This window comes from Malaclemys terrapin, chromosome 12 (genome assembly GCF_027887155.1).
Source record: "Malaclemys terrapin pileata isolate rMalTer1 chromosome 12, rMalTer1.hap1, whole genome shotgun sequence".
NCBI lineage: Eukaryota > Metazoa > Chordata > Testudines > Emydidae > Malaclemys > Malaclemys terrapin.
In genome coordinates this window covers 25,364,563-25,379,858 of record NC_071516.1, presented here as the reverse complement: position 1 = coordinate 25,379,858, position 15,296 = coordinate 25,364,563, and the positions used below count along the sequence as shown (strand labels likewise).

At 47.8% G+C, this 15,296-nt stretch overlaps 1 protein-coding gene across 4 annotated transcripts in view; it reads left to right on the top strand.

The window, feature by feature from the left end:
- Positions 1 to 15,206, top strand: part of SGK2 (serum/glucocorticoid regulated kinase 2) — a 37,060-nt gene extending 21,854 nt beyond the window's left edge. For all 4 annotated transcript variants that reach the window (XM_054046151.1, XM_054046152.1, XM_054046150.1 and 1 more), the window contains 10 exons: positions 541 to 598; positions 1,490 to 1,573; positions 3,567 to 3,698; positions 4,936 to 5,048; positions 5,988 to 6,024; positions 7,037 to 7,123; positions 11,447 to 11,542; positions 11,875 to 12,030; positions 12,772 to 12,861; positions 13,403 to 15,206. In XM_054046151.1, coding sequence (XP_053902126.1) covers positions 541 to 598; positions 1,490 to 1,573; positions 3,567 to 3,698; positions 4,936 to 5,048; positions 5,988 to 6,024; positions 7,037 to 7,123; positions 11,447 to 11,542; positions 11,875 to 12,030; positions 12,772 to 12,861; positions 13,403 to 13,570 — 1,021 coding nt within the window. In that variant the 3' untranslated portion in view covers positions 13,571 to 15,206. The remainder of the gene's footprint in view (positions 1 to 540; positions 599 to 1,489; positions 1,574 to 3,566; positions 3,699 to 4,935; positions 5,049 to 5,987; positions 6,025 to 7,036; positions 7,124 to 11,446; positions 11,543 to 11,874; positions 12,031 to 12,771; positions 12,862 to 13,402) is intronic.
- The last annotated feature ends 90 nt before the right edge of the window (positions 15,207 to 15,296 follow it).

Below are 15,296 nucleotides of genomic sequence, written 5' to 3'. Positions count from 1 at the left end.
TCCTCATCTCCTGTCCGCACTCTAATGCCTCACACCCCCCCCCCCCCGAGCCCCTTGCCTTTTGCTGCTTCCACCTGGTACTTTGGTTCCCTGTTAGGTGGGGGAGGGAGACTCTTCCTTATTTTGATTCTATTGCATCTCCCTGCTGTCTGCTTTATCAGCCAGAGCCCCTCCCAGTCTTTGGAGAGAGAAAGCAAAGAGCTTCATTTGCACTTAACCTTCAGGTGCATTTGAGGATTTAACAGCTTTCTCTGCCACTGTCATATTCAGGAGAGTAGATTCTCCAGCTGTCTGGCATACTTGGCTAGGGATTTCACCCCACTGCTGCCCTTGTGTGTCTGTATTGCACCATACAACATCTTTACCTGCTGGATTGCTGCATTTGTGGCTGGAAGAGGGAAGGAAGCTTATCTAGTGAATGAAGATGATGTCTCCCACCCATCTTCCAGGGCTGACCCTCCTTGAGTACTTTTGAAAAAAACGTTACTTAACATTTAGCCCATGGAATGGGTGGTAACCCGCTGTCTCCTTGTCCAACAGTGCCAAGCCAACGGACTTTGATTTTTTGAAAGTTATTGGCAAAGGAAGCTTTGGAAAAGTAAGTGGGTGTAGCTTGGGGTCGATCGTGGGTTTCTGAAGGCCTCCTTGCATGGTCTCCTCTTTCCCCTTGCTGAACTAGTTTCCACCAGCAGCGGAGTGGGCTTCATGTACCCCTCCTTGAGTAGCCCATCACCAGTGCTGAAACAGGCCTAGGAACAGAGGCCTGTAGCACTAAACAAGTGACTAGGGTAGGTCGAAGGCAGTAGGCTAGCCAGTGTTTTGCATCTTCATTGCCTGGCAAGGCTTGAGAGCCAGGATGATTTCTTGGTCCACTTTTCTTCCAAGCAGCCCAGAGGTAGTACCCCAAAGGTAGTAGGAGGGAGGGTATAAGAGCAGCACTTGAAATACTGCTCATCTTGGCACATTCTCACACAACTAGGCGAGGGTCCCTGGGCATGTCTGTGCTTTGTGAGGTGACAGTGATCTTCTAGAAAGGGGATTCTCTCCCTCTGTGCTCTGAAACTGCTCTAGCTGGATACTGGGTGGAGTGAGGGGAAAGTAGCTGGGGAATTAAGGGGAAGCTTAGTTTACTGTGTGCCCTTGTCAAGGGATGGAAGGAGAAAACATCTGGCTGGCTTCTCATGCTCTAAAATCCTAGCCCGGCCCCTTGTGCAGTCACCTGCACTAGTCGCAAAGGTGGTGTGAAACACTAACGAAATAAAGGGATACCTCAGTGGTTTGAGCATTGGCCTGCTAAACCCAGGGTTGTGAGTTCAATCCTTGAGGGGGCCATTTAGGGATCTAGGGCAAAAATCTGTCTGGGGATTGGTCCTACTTTGAGCAGGGGGTTGGATTAGATGACCTCCTGAGGTCCCTTCCAATCCTGATGTTCTATGAAATCGGAATGGAGTAGAGCGCCCATAACCCTCATCTCACCCTTCTGCTGTAGGTTCTCCTAGCCAAACGCAAGTCTGATGGGATATCTTATGCTGTGAAAGTCTTGCAGAAGAAATCCATCCTGAAGAAAAAGGAGGTACGTTACAGACGAGCCCTCTGGCGGGGGGAGGAGGGTTTTACTTCTCTTCTTGGTGCTTTTTCTTCATGATAAAAGCAAGGCATCATACTAGTGTGTCTGTGCTGCTTGCTCTAGTCACCGCTGGTGTGCACCCCGACTGATCCTCACTTTTTCAGGAGGATCGTGGTGCAGATGAAAGGAAAGCTGAATAGGGTGACTAGACGTCCCGATTTTAGGGGACTTGCCCACATCCTGAACTTACATCGGTCGGGACGCACTTTGTCCCGATATCGGGGGACCGCGGCAACCCGGCACTTCTGGCACCGCTCGCCTCTTCTTCCGAGCCCTGGGGCAGCGCAGTTTGGTTCCCGCCGGCTGGCAGGCGCCTGCAGAGTGCTGCAGCCCCACTCCCCAGGCACGCACAGAGGCAGGGGCGGGGCGTGTAGGCGCGGGCAGCGAGCCCCCCCGCCCCTGCCCCCCTCAACCCAACCCGCGCGTGAGCTACGCGGACAGGAGCCAGAGGGACGCTCCCTCCTCCCCCCGCCGCCAGCCCTGCGAACATGGCTGCAGCACGGCCGCGCTTCTCCCTCCTGCTCCTCGCCCTAGTTGCCCTGCTCTGCCCTGCTCCTGCCTGCGCAGTGGCCCCTCTGCTTGGCCACCAAGCACCTGGACTGGCACTTCGCCGAGCGCAAGCGCTGCACAAACCCAGAGTGCAGCAGTAAGTGGGCGCTGGGGTCCCCGGATGGGACCTGCCTGCTGAATGCTGAGGCTAGCACTGCGGGGGGCGGGGGACTGTGCCAGGCAGGCTCTGGGAGGGAGGGAGGGAGGGCGGGGGGTCCGATGCCGCTCTGGGTAGCCCGTGCGGGGCAGGGTGATGCTGCAGCAGCAGCCCACAGGCGGCGAGGGACGGGAGACCCATGGGGAGGCCGGGGTGGAGGCAATGCTCTTGGGGCCGGCCCTCGGGCAGGGCCATGGGGCCGCACCTGTGGGCACCGCGCACGTGGGCCGCGAACCAGACGCTTCTTCGTCCCTTTAAAGGGCCAGTAGCCCGGCATCCCGTCAGTCGGGTTCTCCCAGGCGTGCCGGCCCAGCCCCAGTGCGGGGTGTGAGGGGAGGCGTGTGTTTGGCCATCGGCTCCCCACCCCCATCTGCAGCGTTGGTACGTTCTGAGCGGAGCGGGAGGGGACGAGTGGCAGTTGACCGAGAGTGGGCGGAGGGAGGGGGCTGGGGAATGTGGCCTGAGCGCACCTCTGGTGCTGGGCGGTGGGGGCAGGGTCCGAGTGCGGTCAGTGTGCACAAGGCAGCGGTCGGGGCGGCTTGTTCCCTTTTTTGCTCCGACTTGTTTTTTTGTTTTTTGTTTTGCTCCGCCCTTCTCCCCCCCCCCAGCGTCCCGATATTTCACTTCTGTCATCTGATCACCCTAAAACTGAACAGCAATGGCTTGAGCATGGTGCAAACAAGCTCTGCCACTGCTCAGTCCTTGCCCACCCAGCTCCTAGGTCTGCACTATAACTGTTAACAATATTTCTGCATCCACCCCAAACCCTGGGCCTGATCCTGCAAATACTTACTAGCAAGCATAGTGCTTACTGCTGTGAGTAGCCCCATTAACTTCACTGATGAGTACTCGCAGTTGTAGGCATTGTGTCTTGTGTTCCCGGGAGGTGTACCACAGTGTGGAGTACGTATATGTTGTGATGTGCCGCAGGGAGATAGGAGGGGGAGAAATTGTCAAACGTGGTTCTGGTGGAATCCTGCTCAACAAGCCTTTGCTTGCTGGCTCAGTCATGCTCCAAGGCATCCTTCAGAGGGACTGGGTATTGACCTTTCGGCTACTGAACCTACTCACCCCCCAGGAATGGCCAGCTGGCCTCAGAATGAATAACAATATCGGGAGCTTGTTGAGAACCTTCTATCTGAAGATTTCCCAGCCCTAGGTGGCCACTCGCCTGCCAGACTCTGGAACGGCACTAACTGACCTACTAACACATCTTTGCCTGGTTCTGCGCAGCAAACCCACATTATGGCGGAACGCAATGTGCTGCTGAAAAACGTGAAACATCCTTTCCTGGTGGGCCTCCACTACTCTTTCCAGACCTCCGAGAAGCTCTACTTTGTGCTAGACTATGTCAATGGGGGAGAGGTGAGTGCAAGTGTACAGCTGTCATTTTAGACTCCCACTGTACATTAACAGTCCTGGCTCTATTTGTCTCCCATTAGGAACCAAGCTGTGGATGTTTGTGCTAAAGCAGCATCATGCCTGTTTCTGAAATGGCCTTGTTCAGACTGGACGCACACTACTGTGGCATTCATCAGTCCAGTCAGAGACCTATCTGAGGAACACTACCTTTTGAATGAGACTCTGGTGCCAAGCACCTTAGAAATAACATCTGGCAAAATCTTCCACATGCAGTAGCCTGGTCCCATAGGCACTCTCTGATCTAGATTGTAAAATAACCCACACACACCTCTCTTAACTCTCTTGCTTGTCTTGTGGCTTCAGCTGCAATCTGTCACATGTGGGCCTTCTCCTATTGGTGCACAGCAGAGGTCGGGCTGCCCATCAGTGAAAGAACATCTGAGGCAAGGGTGGTGAGGGAGGGGAATGGCAGTGTCTCAAACCACTGGGGGTCAAATCTGACTATAGCTAGCTGCCAAAACTCTAGTGTGAGTCCCTCTCGTCCATCCTGTTCTAGCGAATGGAAGCTGCTCTGTGGCACCGCTTGTTCTCCCATTCCTGAATCTCAACTGAAAGCAAATGTTGAAGCAGCAAAGGCTTTTTCTATGCTCCATCACGAGGCCTGGTTGAACATGGCTGTTCCCTGCCCAGTTACAGTTTATAGAAGGGAGGGGATCTTAGATGGGTCATTGCCAGACATTGTCTCTGATGTTTCGCCTGTTTACAGACTGCACTACACATTGTAGCGAGGTGGAGGCATGACTATGTTGTGACCAGGTTGACTGTAATGGTGATGTTGGGGGGGCATGACTGCACCTATCCAGGAAAACCTTTAGATTGCTAAATAAGGCAGCGTGGCTCTAGCTAATTCTGTGTGGCTGGCACAGTTTACTCTCTGCAAACCACAGTGGTCACTCGGTGGCTGGCATTCAAATAGCATCGCCTCTTTGTAGGAGGAGACCTCTGTCTCAACAAGCCAAGGCTTGAGATTAGCAGCCCCGCTGCCTCTGGAGCTCTCCTTCTTGGGAAGGAGGTGTTAGTGCTGGGGAGAGGGGTTAGCTTTCAATGGGAGTGAACAGAAGGTGGAAAAGGGGCTGTTCAGAATGTCCCTGCAAATGGCAGCAACACTGCGGGGAGGAGGACGGGATGATGGGAGAGGACTGCTCCCAAGTAACCAACAGGCTGTTTCCTCTCTGTTCAGCTCTTCTTCCACCTGCAGAGAGAGCGCTGTTTCCGTGAACCTCGTGCCCGCTTTTATGCAGCTGAAGTAGCCAGTGCAGTAGGGTACCTGCATTCCTTGAACATAATCTACAGGTAGGGTGCATGTCCCTGGTGTGTATAGCAGGCACTAGTAACTCCCTCTTTCCTGTTCCCCCCCCCCCTTGGCTGCACCTAAGTGTGTGTAAAATATTGAGGAGGGGCAGGAAACTACTTGATATTGTAACCGTGCAGGCATGTTACAAGGGGCACTCCTAAAAGCAAAGTGCAGAACTAATGGGCAGGGCTGTGTTGTCCTTCTAAACTAGGCTTCAGAACTATGCTCTTGATCCAGGCTCTCCTGTATGTTTCAGAACTTCTCCTGTAGCACCTCCCTGAGCCCCTTCCAGGGAAATAACCCATCCCCTGATTTACCTATCTTATAGAACTGGAAGGGACCCTGAACGGTCATTGAGTCTAGCCCCCTGCCTTCACTAGCAGGACCAAGGACTGATTTTTGCCCCAGATCCCTAAGTGGCTCCGTGAAGGATTGAACTCACAACCCTGGGTTTAGTAGGCCAATGCTCAAACCACTGAGCTATCCCTCCCCCCTGTTTCAGTCCTTGAATGGGGCTTTGGCTTTGGCTTTGGGAAGGAGGGGGCAAAGTTAGCTTGGTTTGTTTTAAATGGGAGGAGAAGGTAGTTTAGTACAACACATGAGAGGCAAATCTCAGGTCAAGAAATTAAAGATGTTTCTTGCAGCAGCTGTAACTGCCACACTGTGCGACCAGATACTATAGCATATGCCTAGCAGCCTCTCTAGCCTTACAAAAACACTAATATTTATATATCAAACACATGCTATGCTGATTCACGGCTGCTGCGGGAGCTATAACTCTAGAGTTCCTGATGGCCACGGGGTTCTCATAGATCTCAGTGCACCAGACTATCAACATTTCTCAGTCCCCTGCAGTCCCCATTCTTTTCAACTGGAGCTGTTGTGTGTTGAGCTCTTCGGGAAATCTGGTTCAGCATCACGCCTTTCTCTTCTTCTAGGGACTTAAAACCTGAAAACATCCTCCTGGACTGCCAGGTATGTTCGGCTCTCTTGCAAACACGCCTGCTTCCTGAATTCTCTTTACAATTTTTCGTGCACGCTAGCTTGGGTATGACAGAGAGGAGCCATGAGTAATTACTGCCTCCCTTTTCCCTCCCCCTCCCCCAAATAACCTGGTATACCCCACATCCATTCAGTAGGGGGAGCCACAACACTGACTTGTAAAGCAAGCAGCTATATTAACTCTGCATACACATACTCCCTCCTGCTACTCAGTAGTTTCCCAGAGCTCAGATGTTAGCATTTTTGTTATATCCGAGCACTAACCCATGGAAAAGCATTTTAAATATCCCATATGGCAGTTGTAGACCTGAGCATTGTAAAGCTCCACTAACCAAGCAATTCCCTGGACTGATGGAGGGCTAATTGTTCAACTGATCGCAGGGCTATGCTGATCAGTCTGGCCAGTTTAATAGATACTTATGCATAGACGTGGCAGAAGTTTATTTCAATTTTTAAAAAATAATAATGTTGACATCAATTTTTAAATTTTCACAGTTGCAGGAAATTATCGGGGTCAGACACAGAGGGGAGGTCAGATAATTATTTAATGATACTTGACATTGAGATTCAAAAAGTTAAAGCTTTATAACTATTTTAAAACACAGATTGTCAGTATCACATGTCAAAATATACAAAGTACCGGTAAATATCCTTAAACTCTAAAAAGTTCTCAAGCAGCATTTTTCTAAAACTGAAAAAAGTGTAAATTTTATTATTACAGATAGAAATGTATATTTTTACATCTGTTTGTGGGTACAATGAAATTGACGTTTACGGATAAAAATCAAATCCTTACAAGCCTACATTTAAACCATATATTTGTGAGAAGTCTCCCCTCAGATTTCCTGTTCAATCTGTTTGTATGTATAAATGCCCAGCAGTTGCGAAGCTGAAAGGTGCACATGAAAACAGCAAAGGGGGCTAGAAATCCATGCACCCCCAGTATGGAGAGCTTGATTAGGCTGAAATCCCTTCTCCTCTTTAGGGACACATAGTACTGACAGACTTTGGACTTTGCAAAGAAGGAATGGAGCCAGAGGAAACGACGTCTACTTTTTGTGGCACCCCAGAGGTACAGTATGGTCAACTTGTCAACTTTCTTGTTGACTGGGAATTACTTAGGCACTAATTGCCTGACACATTAGAGAGGCAGGTGCTCAGCTCCTCACAGAGGTGTCAATCGGAGCTGTGTGTATTCAGCATCACTGAAAAATCGGGGACCAAGATCTGAGACAGTCTCAGCATCTTTTTTTGACATGCATGGTGCTGAATATGCTGGCATGTTGCATGAAAGGAACCAATGAGGCTAAAACTTCCTGTTTGTTCCCCATTGCTGTCATACCAGTTTGGGTCCCACCGAGTTCTTATACCCTTTTACAAAAGCCTTATTCCCTTTAGCAATGTAACACTGCCATCCCCCATTTCTTCCCCTTCCTCCCCTCCACTTGCATTCCTACTGCAACTGGTGGGAGATTATCACTGCTGAAAAACAGCCTTTACCTTGGGGCAACTAATGTGTCCGAGGTATCCTGAGGTAAAAACACAGTGAAGACAAGGCACTTTGGTTTTACCACAAGGTAAACTAGGTGAGGTCCACACTAAAGTGTCTTCCCTGTGGTTTTTACCTCAGGATACCTTGCATGTGTTAATTTATCCCATGGTTTTAGAAGTGATGACAAGGCCTGAGTTTAATAGGATGTGTTTGAGGATGGCCTAGTCTCTGTTCCCTGGAATGGTGCTGAAAACATGTCTGTTCTTGCCATGGGGTTTAGAAGGGTTGAGGAAGATCCATTGCTGATGACCATTGTCAGTAGCAGGGCCCAAGTATAGACTGGACCAATGGACTGTGAACCATTGCCTCTAGAAAGCTTACTCGTGTCAACTGGGTGTCCTCTCTGAAACCTAATAATGATTTTTTTTCCAATGTCACCCTTGCAGAAACTGCTGACTGACTCTTATGTCCTTACCATGTGTTTTTTTTGTTTGTTTGTTTGTTTTCATTTTAAACTTTGCTCCACAGGTATCAGGTTTCAAGATTTAAACATCCAAATAGGAGAAATTCACCAGGGCATTCAATTAACAGGAGATAGGCCTGGTCTACACACAGATCTCTTTTGTACTGGTATTAACATTTTAGTATGGATGCAGTTTTAGTATGGATGCAATATAAAGGTGCTTACATCAATATAACTTTACACTGATAAAACTGTCCACACTGGGGGGCGGCGGAGGGAGGGACAGGGCTGTACTGTTTTCACTACATTATTATAGTTAAAGCATTAAAATTTTTGCATGTAGACAAGGCCTTATTTTAACTTGTGACAGGATGGCTTTTACTAAACTGATTAGTATGTTGAATAAACTTGCTTTTAAAATGTTGCAACTTTTTTGGGGAGGGGGGAATCCTGCTGATTCTGGAATGGGAGTTCCTGCAGAACCTGGCAAGACTTCCAGTAGCCATGGTGACAACCTTGACACTGGAAAGCAGGACCTTCTATAGCTTGATTATAATACTTACTCCTGTAGCTATGAGCACAATGTTCCAGATATTTACTTGCTGCTGCCCCTTAATTCACAGAACACCAAGTTAATAGTCACATTGTCATCAGTGTCTCTTGATGACGCAGGTTATGACCCTCTCTGCTGCCTTGCACCTTGTGACATCGCCACTGCAAAGTGGCTGTAAAATGCTACCAAGAAGAATAGGAAGTTTTGTTTCCAGCACAGGTGTAAAATGGTGGCAAGGTAAAATGGGGGAAGGACACAATTTAAAATACTTTTTGCTTGGGATAGGAGAGGGAATGCTTCCTGCCACTCACCTGACTTTTCTGTCCCACTCACCCAAATGCAGCTGAAATGCCAGAAGCATTGCTGCTTCTCGGGCTGACTGCAGGGGGCTGCATTCAATAGGTGGGTTCTGGTTCCTTAACACTAGCAGGCCAGATTTAAGTAACTCTCCAGCCTGGATTTGGTTCACTAGAGTGTTGGGTAGAAATGAGACTCCCTGGAGGCAACTGGAAGGGAGACTTGTGGTGTATTTGCTGCTACTCCAGTCCCATTCTCCTCCTTGCAGAATTTTCTGTGAGAAATAGAATACAAACAACACAAAGCTGCTTATGCACCTGAATCTAGTGCTGGTCCATTGCCATGTTACAGGCACGCTCCATTCAACTCCCTCCGCTGTGCATAAGCTCAGGACAGCGACTGAGGATATGCACCTGTTTTACTGCTGAGGCCCACAAACTGAGCCATATGATATGAATTCAGTAAAAGTTCTGTGGAAGCTTAGGTGTATTGACTCTTCCTTCTTACTCTATGCTGAGAGTGCTAGCATGTAAAATAGCTACATGCCAATGTGCCTGGTGTGCTGTTGTCTTTGTAAAGCACTATTGAAATCTTGCATGTGGTTCTTACAATATGTAAGTAGCAGCACTTCTTCTTAGCGTATGTGCGACGTGCCTCAGTTGGCCCGTGATCAGGATTCGCCACTGAATTTGGTCTGCGTTTTGGATCATTAGCATTCCCGGCTTGGGGCGGGTACTGATGGGGAGTGCGACGTGAACGCTGATCCATGCCCCCCAGTAGCAGCACTGAAGGCATAAAACTCCCCTACTGGGCGGTGTTAACCAGTACAGTCTGTGGAGCTGGCTAAGGCCACTCGCAGACACTTCTGTAACTTCCTTGATGTGCGTTTCTGCTCCCAGTTCGGTCATTCATCAAATGTCTCTTGTTAACGGACTACTCTCCCCCCCCCCCCACCCCGTGAAATGAACCCAGCTTTCCCTTAGATGTTATTGCCTCTTTTTGAACCAAGCAGTTAGTTAAAGTTTGGGGCCCTAGGGATGTTCCAGATGGGAGTAGAAACTGACAATAATCAGGTGTTGCTTTGTAAATAAATACAACTGTGTCAAAGTTCTGCTTCTCTGAACGCAGGAGGGACCAAGAACAAATTAAGCAGTTTCTTAGGGCATGGCTACACTTGCAGATGTAGAGCGCTTTGAGTTAAACCAGCCTTCGTAGAGCACAGTAGGGAAAGCGCTGCAATCTGTCCACACTGACAGCTGCAAGTGCACTGGCGTGGCCACATTAGCAGCTTTTGCAACGGCCACAGAGAGCAATGCATTGTGGTAGCTATCCCAGCATGCAAGTGGCTGCAACATGCTTTTCAAATGGGGAGGGGGTGGAGTGTGACAGGGAGTGTGTTGTATGTAGGTGGGGGAGAGAGAGTGGGTTTTTGGGGGGCTGAGAGCATGTCAGCATGCTGTCTTGTAAGTTCAGACAGCAGCAGACTCCCACTCCCCCGCTTCTCTCTCTCACACTCAGCATTCCACAGTAATGGTTGCTTTGTCCCAGAGCAGATAAGCAGCCGGCTGTCAGAAATGGAGCTTTCAAAGGGCATATCCGTATTTCTGCAGCGATTCCAAAACAATGACAAGAGTGGCCACTTGACTTAAGGGGATTATGGGACGTTTCCGGAGGCTGATCATAGCGCAGTAATGCAACACCTCATTCACACTGATATCTGGGCGTTTCAGCCAAGGCGCACCAAACGTTAATCTTCTCGCCGAGGTGGAGTACCAGGAGTGCTCTAGCCCTGGAGTCAGAGTGCTCTACGTGCCTTGCCAGTGTGGATGGGGTTGCTTTAATGCGCTCTAACTCGCAAGTGTAGCCAAACCCTTAGCTTATAGCCCGAAGCTTCGTTAGCCAACACACCCAAAAACTCTCCCTGGCTTTCTCCAGGGTCATGCTGTCCTCAGCAGCTCCTGCCTGGGTTTCTTGTTTTATGCTTCTGCCTCTCTCTGTTCTGTCTTTTCTTAGTTTCTGTGTGTTCTACCTCTTCCCCCTTACTCAGCAAACCCCTCCATCCACTCAGTCCAAACTCCTGGGCGGGTTCACAACCCCCTTTGATCTTAGATGAGGGGGCTTCTGATTAACTTATCCGAACAGTTATGTTTATGGAAGGGTACATTCACACCCAGTCTCAAAGAGGAAGTCACCAGTACCTCTTGACATAACAGGTGTCTTCATGCTAGATACAGGGACGGGAAATCTGCAACTTCCCAGATTGTACTCTTATTAGTTAGCCACTCATGATTTTGGAAATAGCTGTACATCTAGGGCAAAGAGCCACACCACTGGTCTGAGTTTTGCTAAAACTCCCTTCCTCAAGTTGCATATAGAAAGATGGGAGCTTCTCAAACTTTAAGAAAAGTTTAGCTCTAGATCCAGTCTTGTGGCAGGGGGAAGTTCTAAAAAAAAAAAAAAACCTGATGGAAATCACAGCTCCGAACCTCCCTAATGCTTTTATTTAGAGATTAATTAACTGCAATCCAGAATATGTAGTCATGGAAGCCTTTGTAATTTGTCTCAAACAAAGCTCTCTGACTCTTCACAGTACTTGGCCCCAGAAGTGCTAAGAAAACAACCCTATGACAGAACAGTAGACTGGTGGTGTCTGGGAGCTGTCCTCTATGAGATGCTGTTTGGGTTGGTGAGTCTTAAAATCACACACTGCACCTTGTTGGAGAGCAAAAAGACTCTCCTTAAAGAAAGCAATGACCTCTTGAAGGCTATGGGCCACTAAAGCAGTAGTTCCATGTATAGGGTACCATGACATGGACGATCCCAACAAAATTAAAGTACTAGTTGAAATAGTCATCCTAATATTACTGAGATGAAAGCATTTAGTCTGTCTCTCTCCCTCGCGCACACTGTAGAAAAGGAATCTGATGGATTGTCTCTCACAGCTGTGAAATTGTTTGCATGCTTCATTATGGTATCTCATGTCTTATGTAGCTGATTTTCTCCTCTCTTCCCTATCAGCCTCCCTTTTACAGCCGGGATGTGTCTCAGATGTATGACAATATTCTACACCAGCCACTCCAGATCCAAGGAACCAAGACCATGGCAGCTTGTGATATCTTACAGGGACTGCTTCACAAGGACCAGAAGAGGCGGCTGGGGGCCAAGATGGACTTTGTACGTGGTGTTTCCCATCCTAACCTATTCTCATCATACACAGCCAACCTCACCCCTCCTCCAAGCCCCTCTCCTCTTTCATATCTGTTCTACATTGGTTGATCTTAGTCTTAGGAAGACTTCAGTGTCAAGTGGAATGACATCTTTCCATAGCAGAAAGAAAGCTCCCTCTGGGTAAACATTCATTATTCAAGCCTTGGACCTAGCTACCTTGCAGTGTCCCATAAGTCTTGGCTTGGCTACTTTTCAAAGCACCATGATATTGCTTGTGTGCGACTTGTGAATTGCAATCTCTTCAGGGGAGTATCTAAATACAACTTTGAGGTGGGGCTTTGGAGGTGTGTGGGGGGGGGGGGGACAGGGAGAGGGGTTAAGCTCCGTGTTAGCAACACAACAGGAAGCTGTGGCTCAGAACTGGGCACAGGATGTTAAGACCTGCAGAGGGGACTTTATGCTGTCATGGTTAAAGGTGTGAGGAAGGGCTGGGTTGCCAGCATGTAGTGTCCCTGTACCATAAAGAGGATACAGTAAACTCATGAAGTCTTTTGTGTTGGGAATACTCCAGTCTGCCAAGATGAGGAACATTACAGCTTGTTTTTTTCCAACATGCTGTACGTAGCTGTAAAGCTACAACCATCCACTATCGGGGAGCCTGTGCCTATTGAGTGACTGTTGGAAAAGGGATGGTTGAGGAGGAAGGTGGCAGGAGACTGATTATTTCCCCCCCACCCTTCTTTGCAGCTTGAGATCAAGAATCATGTGTTCTTCAGCCCAATAAACTGGGATGACTTGTATCACAAGAGGATCACTCCTCCCTTCAACCCCAATGTGGTAAGTGGTGGTGGCTGATGCAGGTTTCCCCTGCATAACTTTAATGGGAAGGGAACTGAGATTGCAGTGGTCAAAGGTCCCTTGTTCAAATGTTCTAGCTGCTTCTAGATGTGGGGGGTTGGAGGGAGGAGGGGGAGAAATCCTCCTCCTCCTCTGGAAACATAAAAGTAACTTGCATCTTCTGCCTGTCTGTTCCTCCTCAACTTCCCATAGTATGATCACCGCTTCTAGTTGCTCCACTTATCGGGGGATGTAGTTGGCAAGTTCTGGGACAGAGGATGGGGGAGAAGAAACTGTGTGTGTTGCAAAATTCCCCCTCTTCCCCTGCCCCACTGCTAGTTGTCTTAGTTGATGACTACTTCTTTAGTGCTGTTTAAATATACTTCCTGAACTGTAAGCTAATGTCTCTTTTGTGGGAGTATAAAATAAAGGTTTGGTCACAGCTGTCTAAAACAGTTCTGTCTAAAGAAATAACTTGTCTGAAAGCTTAGGCCTGTTCATCTGAAATGATGTTATATATGGTTGTTTGTTTGTTTTTTAGTCTGGTCCTGCTGATCTGCGACATTTTGACCCAGAGTTCACACAAGAAGCGGTCTCAAACTCCATCACCCGGACACCTGACTTAGCAGCCAGCTGCTCCAGTGCCTCAGATGCTTTTTTAGGGTTTTCTTATGCACCGACTGATGAGGACTTTCAGGTTTTTAAATAGGATTTGGGAAACCTAATTTTAACTTATGGTCTTGTTTTTAAAAGTGGCACTGTCCTCTGCTCATGACTGTTAAAGAAAGTTGGACTAGCACACTAACTGGAATGGACCTGAACTCTTTCACTGTGATGCACAATGCTTTTTCCTTCCTCTGGCAGGGAGGCTGCTGATCGTTCTAGTTAGAGATTTTACTCCTACAGAATTGAAGTTAACTCCATGGTCTTATTTATGTTTAGAAGCTTGGTGCCATCATTCATGCTAAAACCACACCACAAGTCACTTACCCAATAACAACTGGCCTACTTATTTTGGAAGTGTCTGTGTAACTGTGCTTCATACACGTAGCTAGTCTGTCACCTCCCTCTTGTCTGATTGCTCTATCAATGGTGAGGAGGAAATCTGTTCATGCTACGGGTATGTCTACACTAGAAATGCTACAGTGGCACAGCTGGAGCGCTGCAGTTACATCACTGTAGAGTAGTCACAGCAATGGAAGGAGTTCTTCTGTTGCTGTAGTAAATCTACCTCTCTGAGGGGCAGGAGCTAGGTCAATGGAAGATGTCTTCCCTTGACCTAGGGCTGTCTACACTGGGGCTTAGGTCGACAAACTTAACTACGTCTCTCAGGGGTATGAAAAATTCACACCTCTGAGTGACATAGCTAGGTCAACCTAAGGTTTAGGTGTAGACCAGGCCTGTCCTTATGCTGTGACAAGTCACTGTGATGGGAAGATGGCATTGGATTCTTTACTTAAATATACACATCAAGCAAAACTCCCTGAACTTTCCTCAGTAACATCTGTTAACAGCAAGCCAAAGGGTAACTGACTGGTACTAATGTGTGTTTAGTAATATCTTCCCTCTCTTCTTGTAAAGGAAGAGCAAGATCCTTAGCTGGTGTAAATCAGCATAGCTCTGCTGACTACAATGGAGCTACAGTAATTTACACCAGCTAAGGATCTGGTTTGGAGTCTTTTTGATGTAGCCACTTCAGTCAAGCTATCACTTGACAAGTTTGTGCATAATCTGAGTGTTGGACTAAACTACATTCCACTCTTCCAGATTGGGAGCTCTACACCCTAGGAATGAGAGGTGGTTTCCCACCAGCATTAGGAAGAATTCAGATCTCCCAAGTATGAAAGTGCTCCAAATCCTATGTGTACTAGTACCTATGGAATACCCCATGGGCAACTACCAATCTGAGTGCCCAGATGATGTAGGTGGGAGTTTTTTTTAAAAAAGGCTCCCAAATTTAAATGGAACCTGATGTTCTTCTGATATGTGTGTGTTAAAGGCTAATTTATTCATTTGCCTTAATTTAAATGCTGGTGTCTGGGTTGTTGTTTTTTTTAAACATTATTCTGTCTCTGTGGGGAGAAGAAAGGGGAATAAGGTCTGATAGTGTTATGAGAATCTCCTCTACTGGTCCACACATGGACAATGTTAGTATAAAAAACCTGGATTTCTAAAGACTGGTCCAAATGAGCACCTTGTCTTCTGCTCTAGAAGCTCTGTTGACATGCTAGAGCACTTGTGATACTTGCATTGAAAAGAGAACAGAATTTTTTTTATCTTGCCCAATTTTACCATTATTGTACATATTGAAGATCTTAATAAAAGAAGTCCTATTTTAAAGTGAATGCTCTCTAACTTATCACCTCCCCAGTTTGTCTGCAATCTGGGGGAGGGGGCGGGGAGGAAAAACACAGGGTTTTCAGTGAGCTATCTAG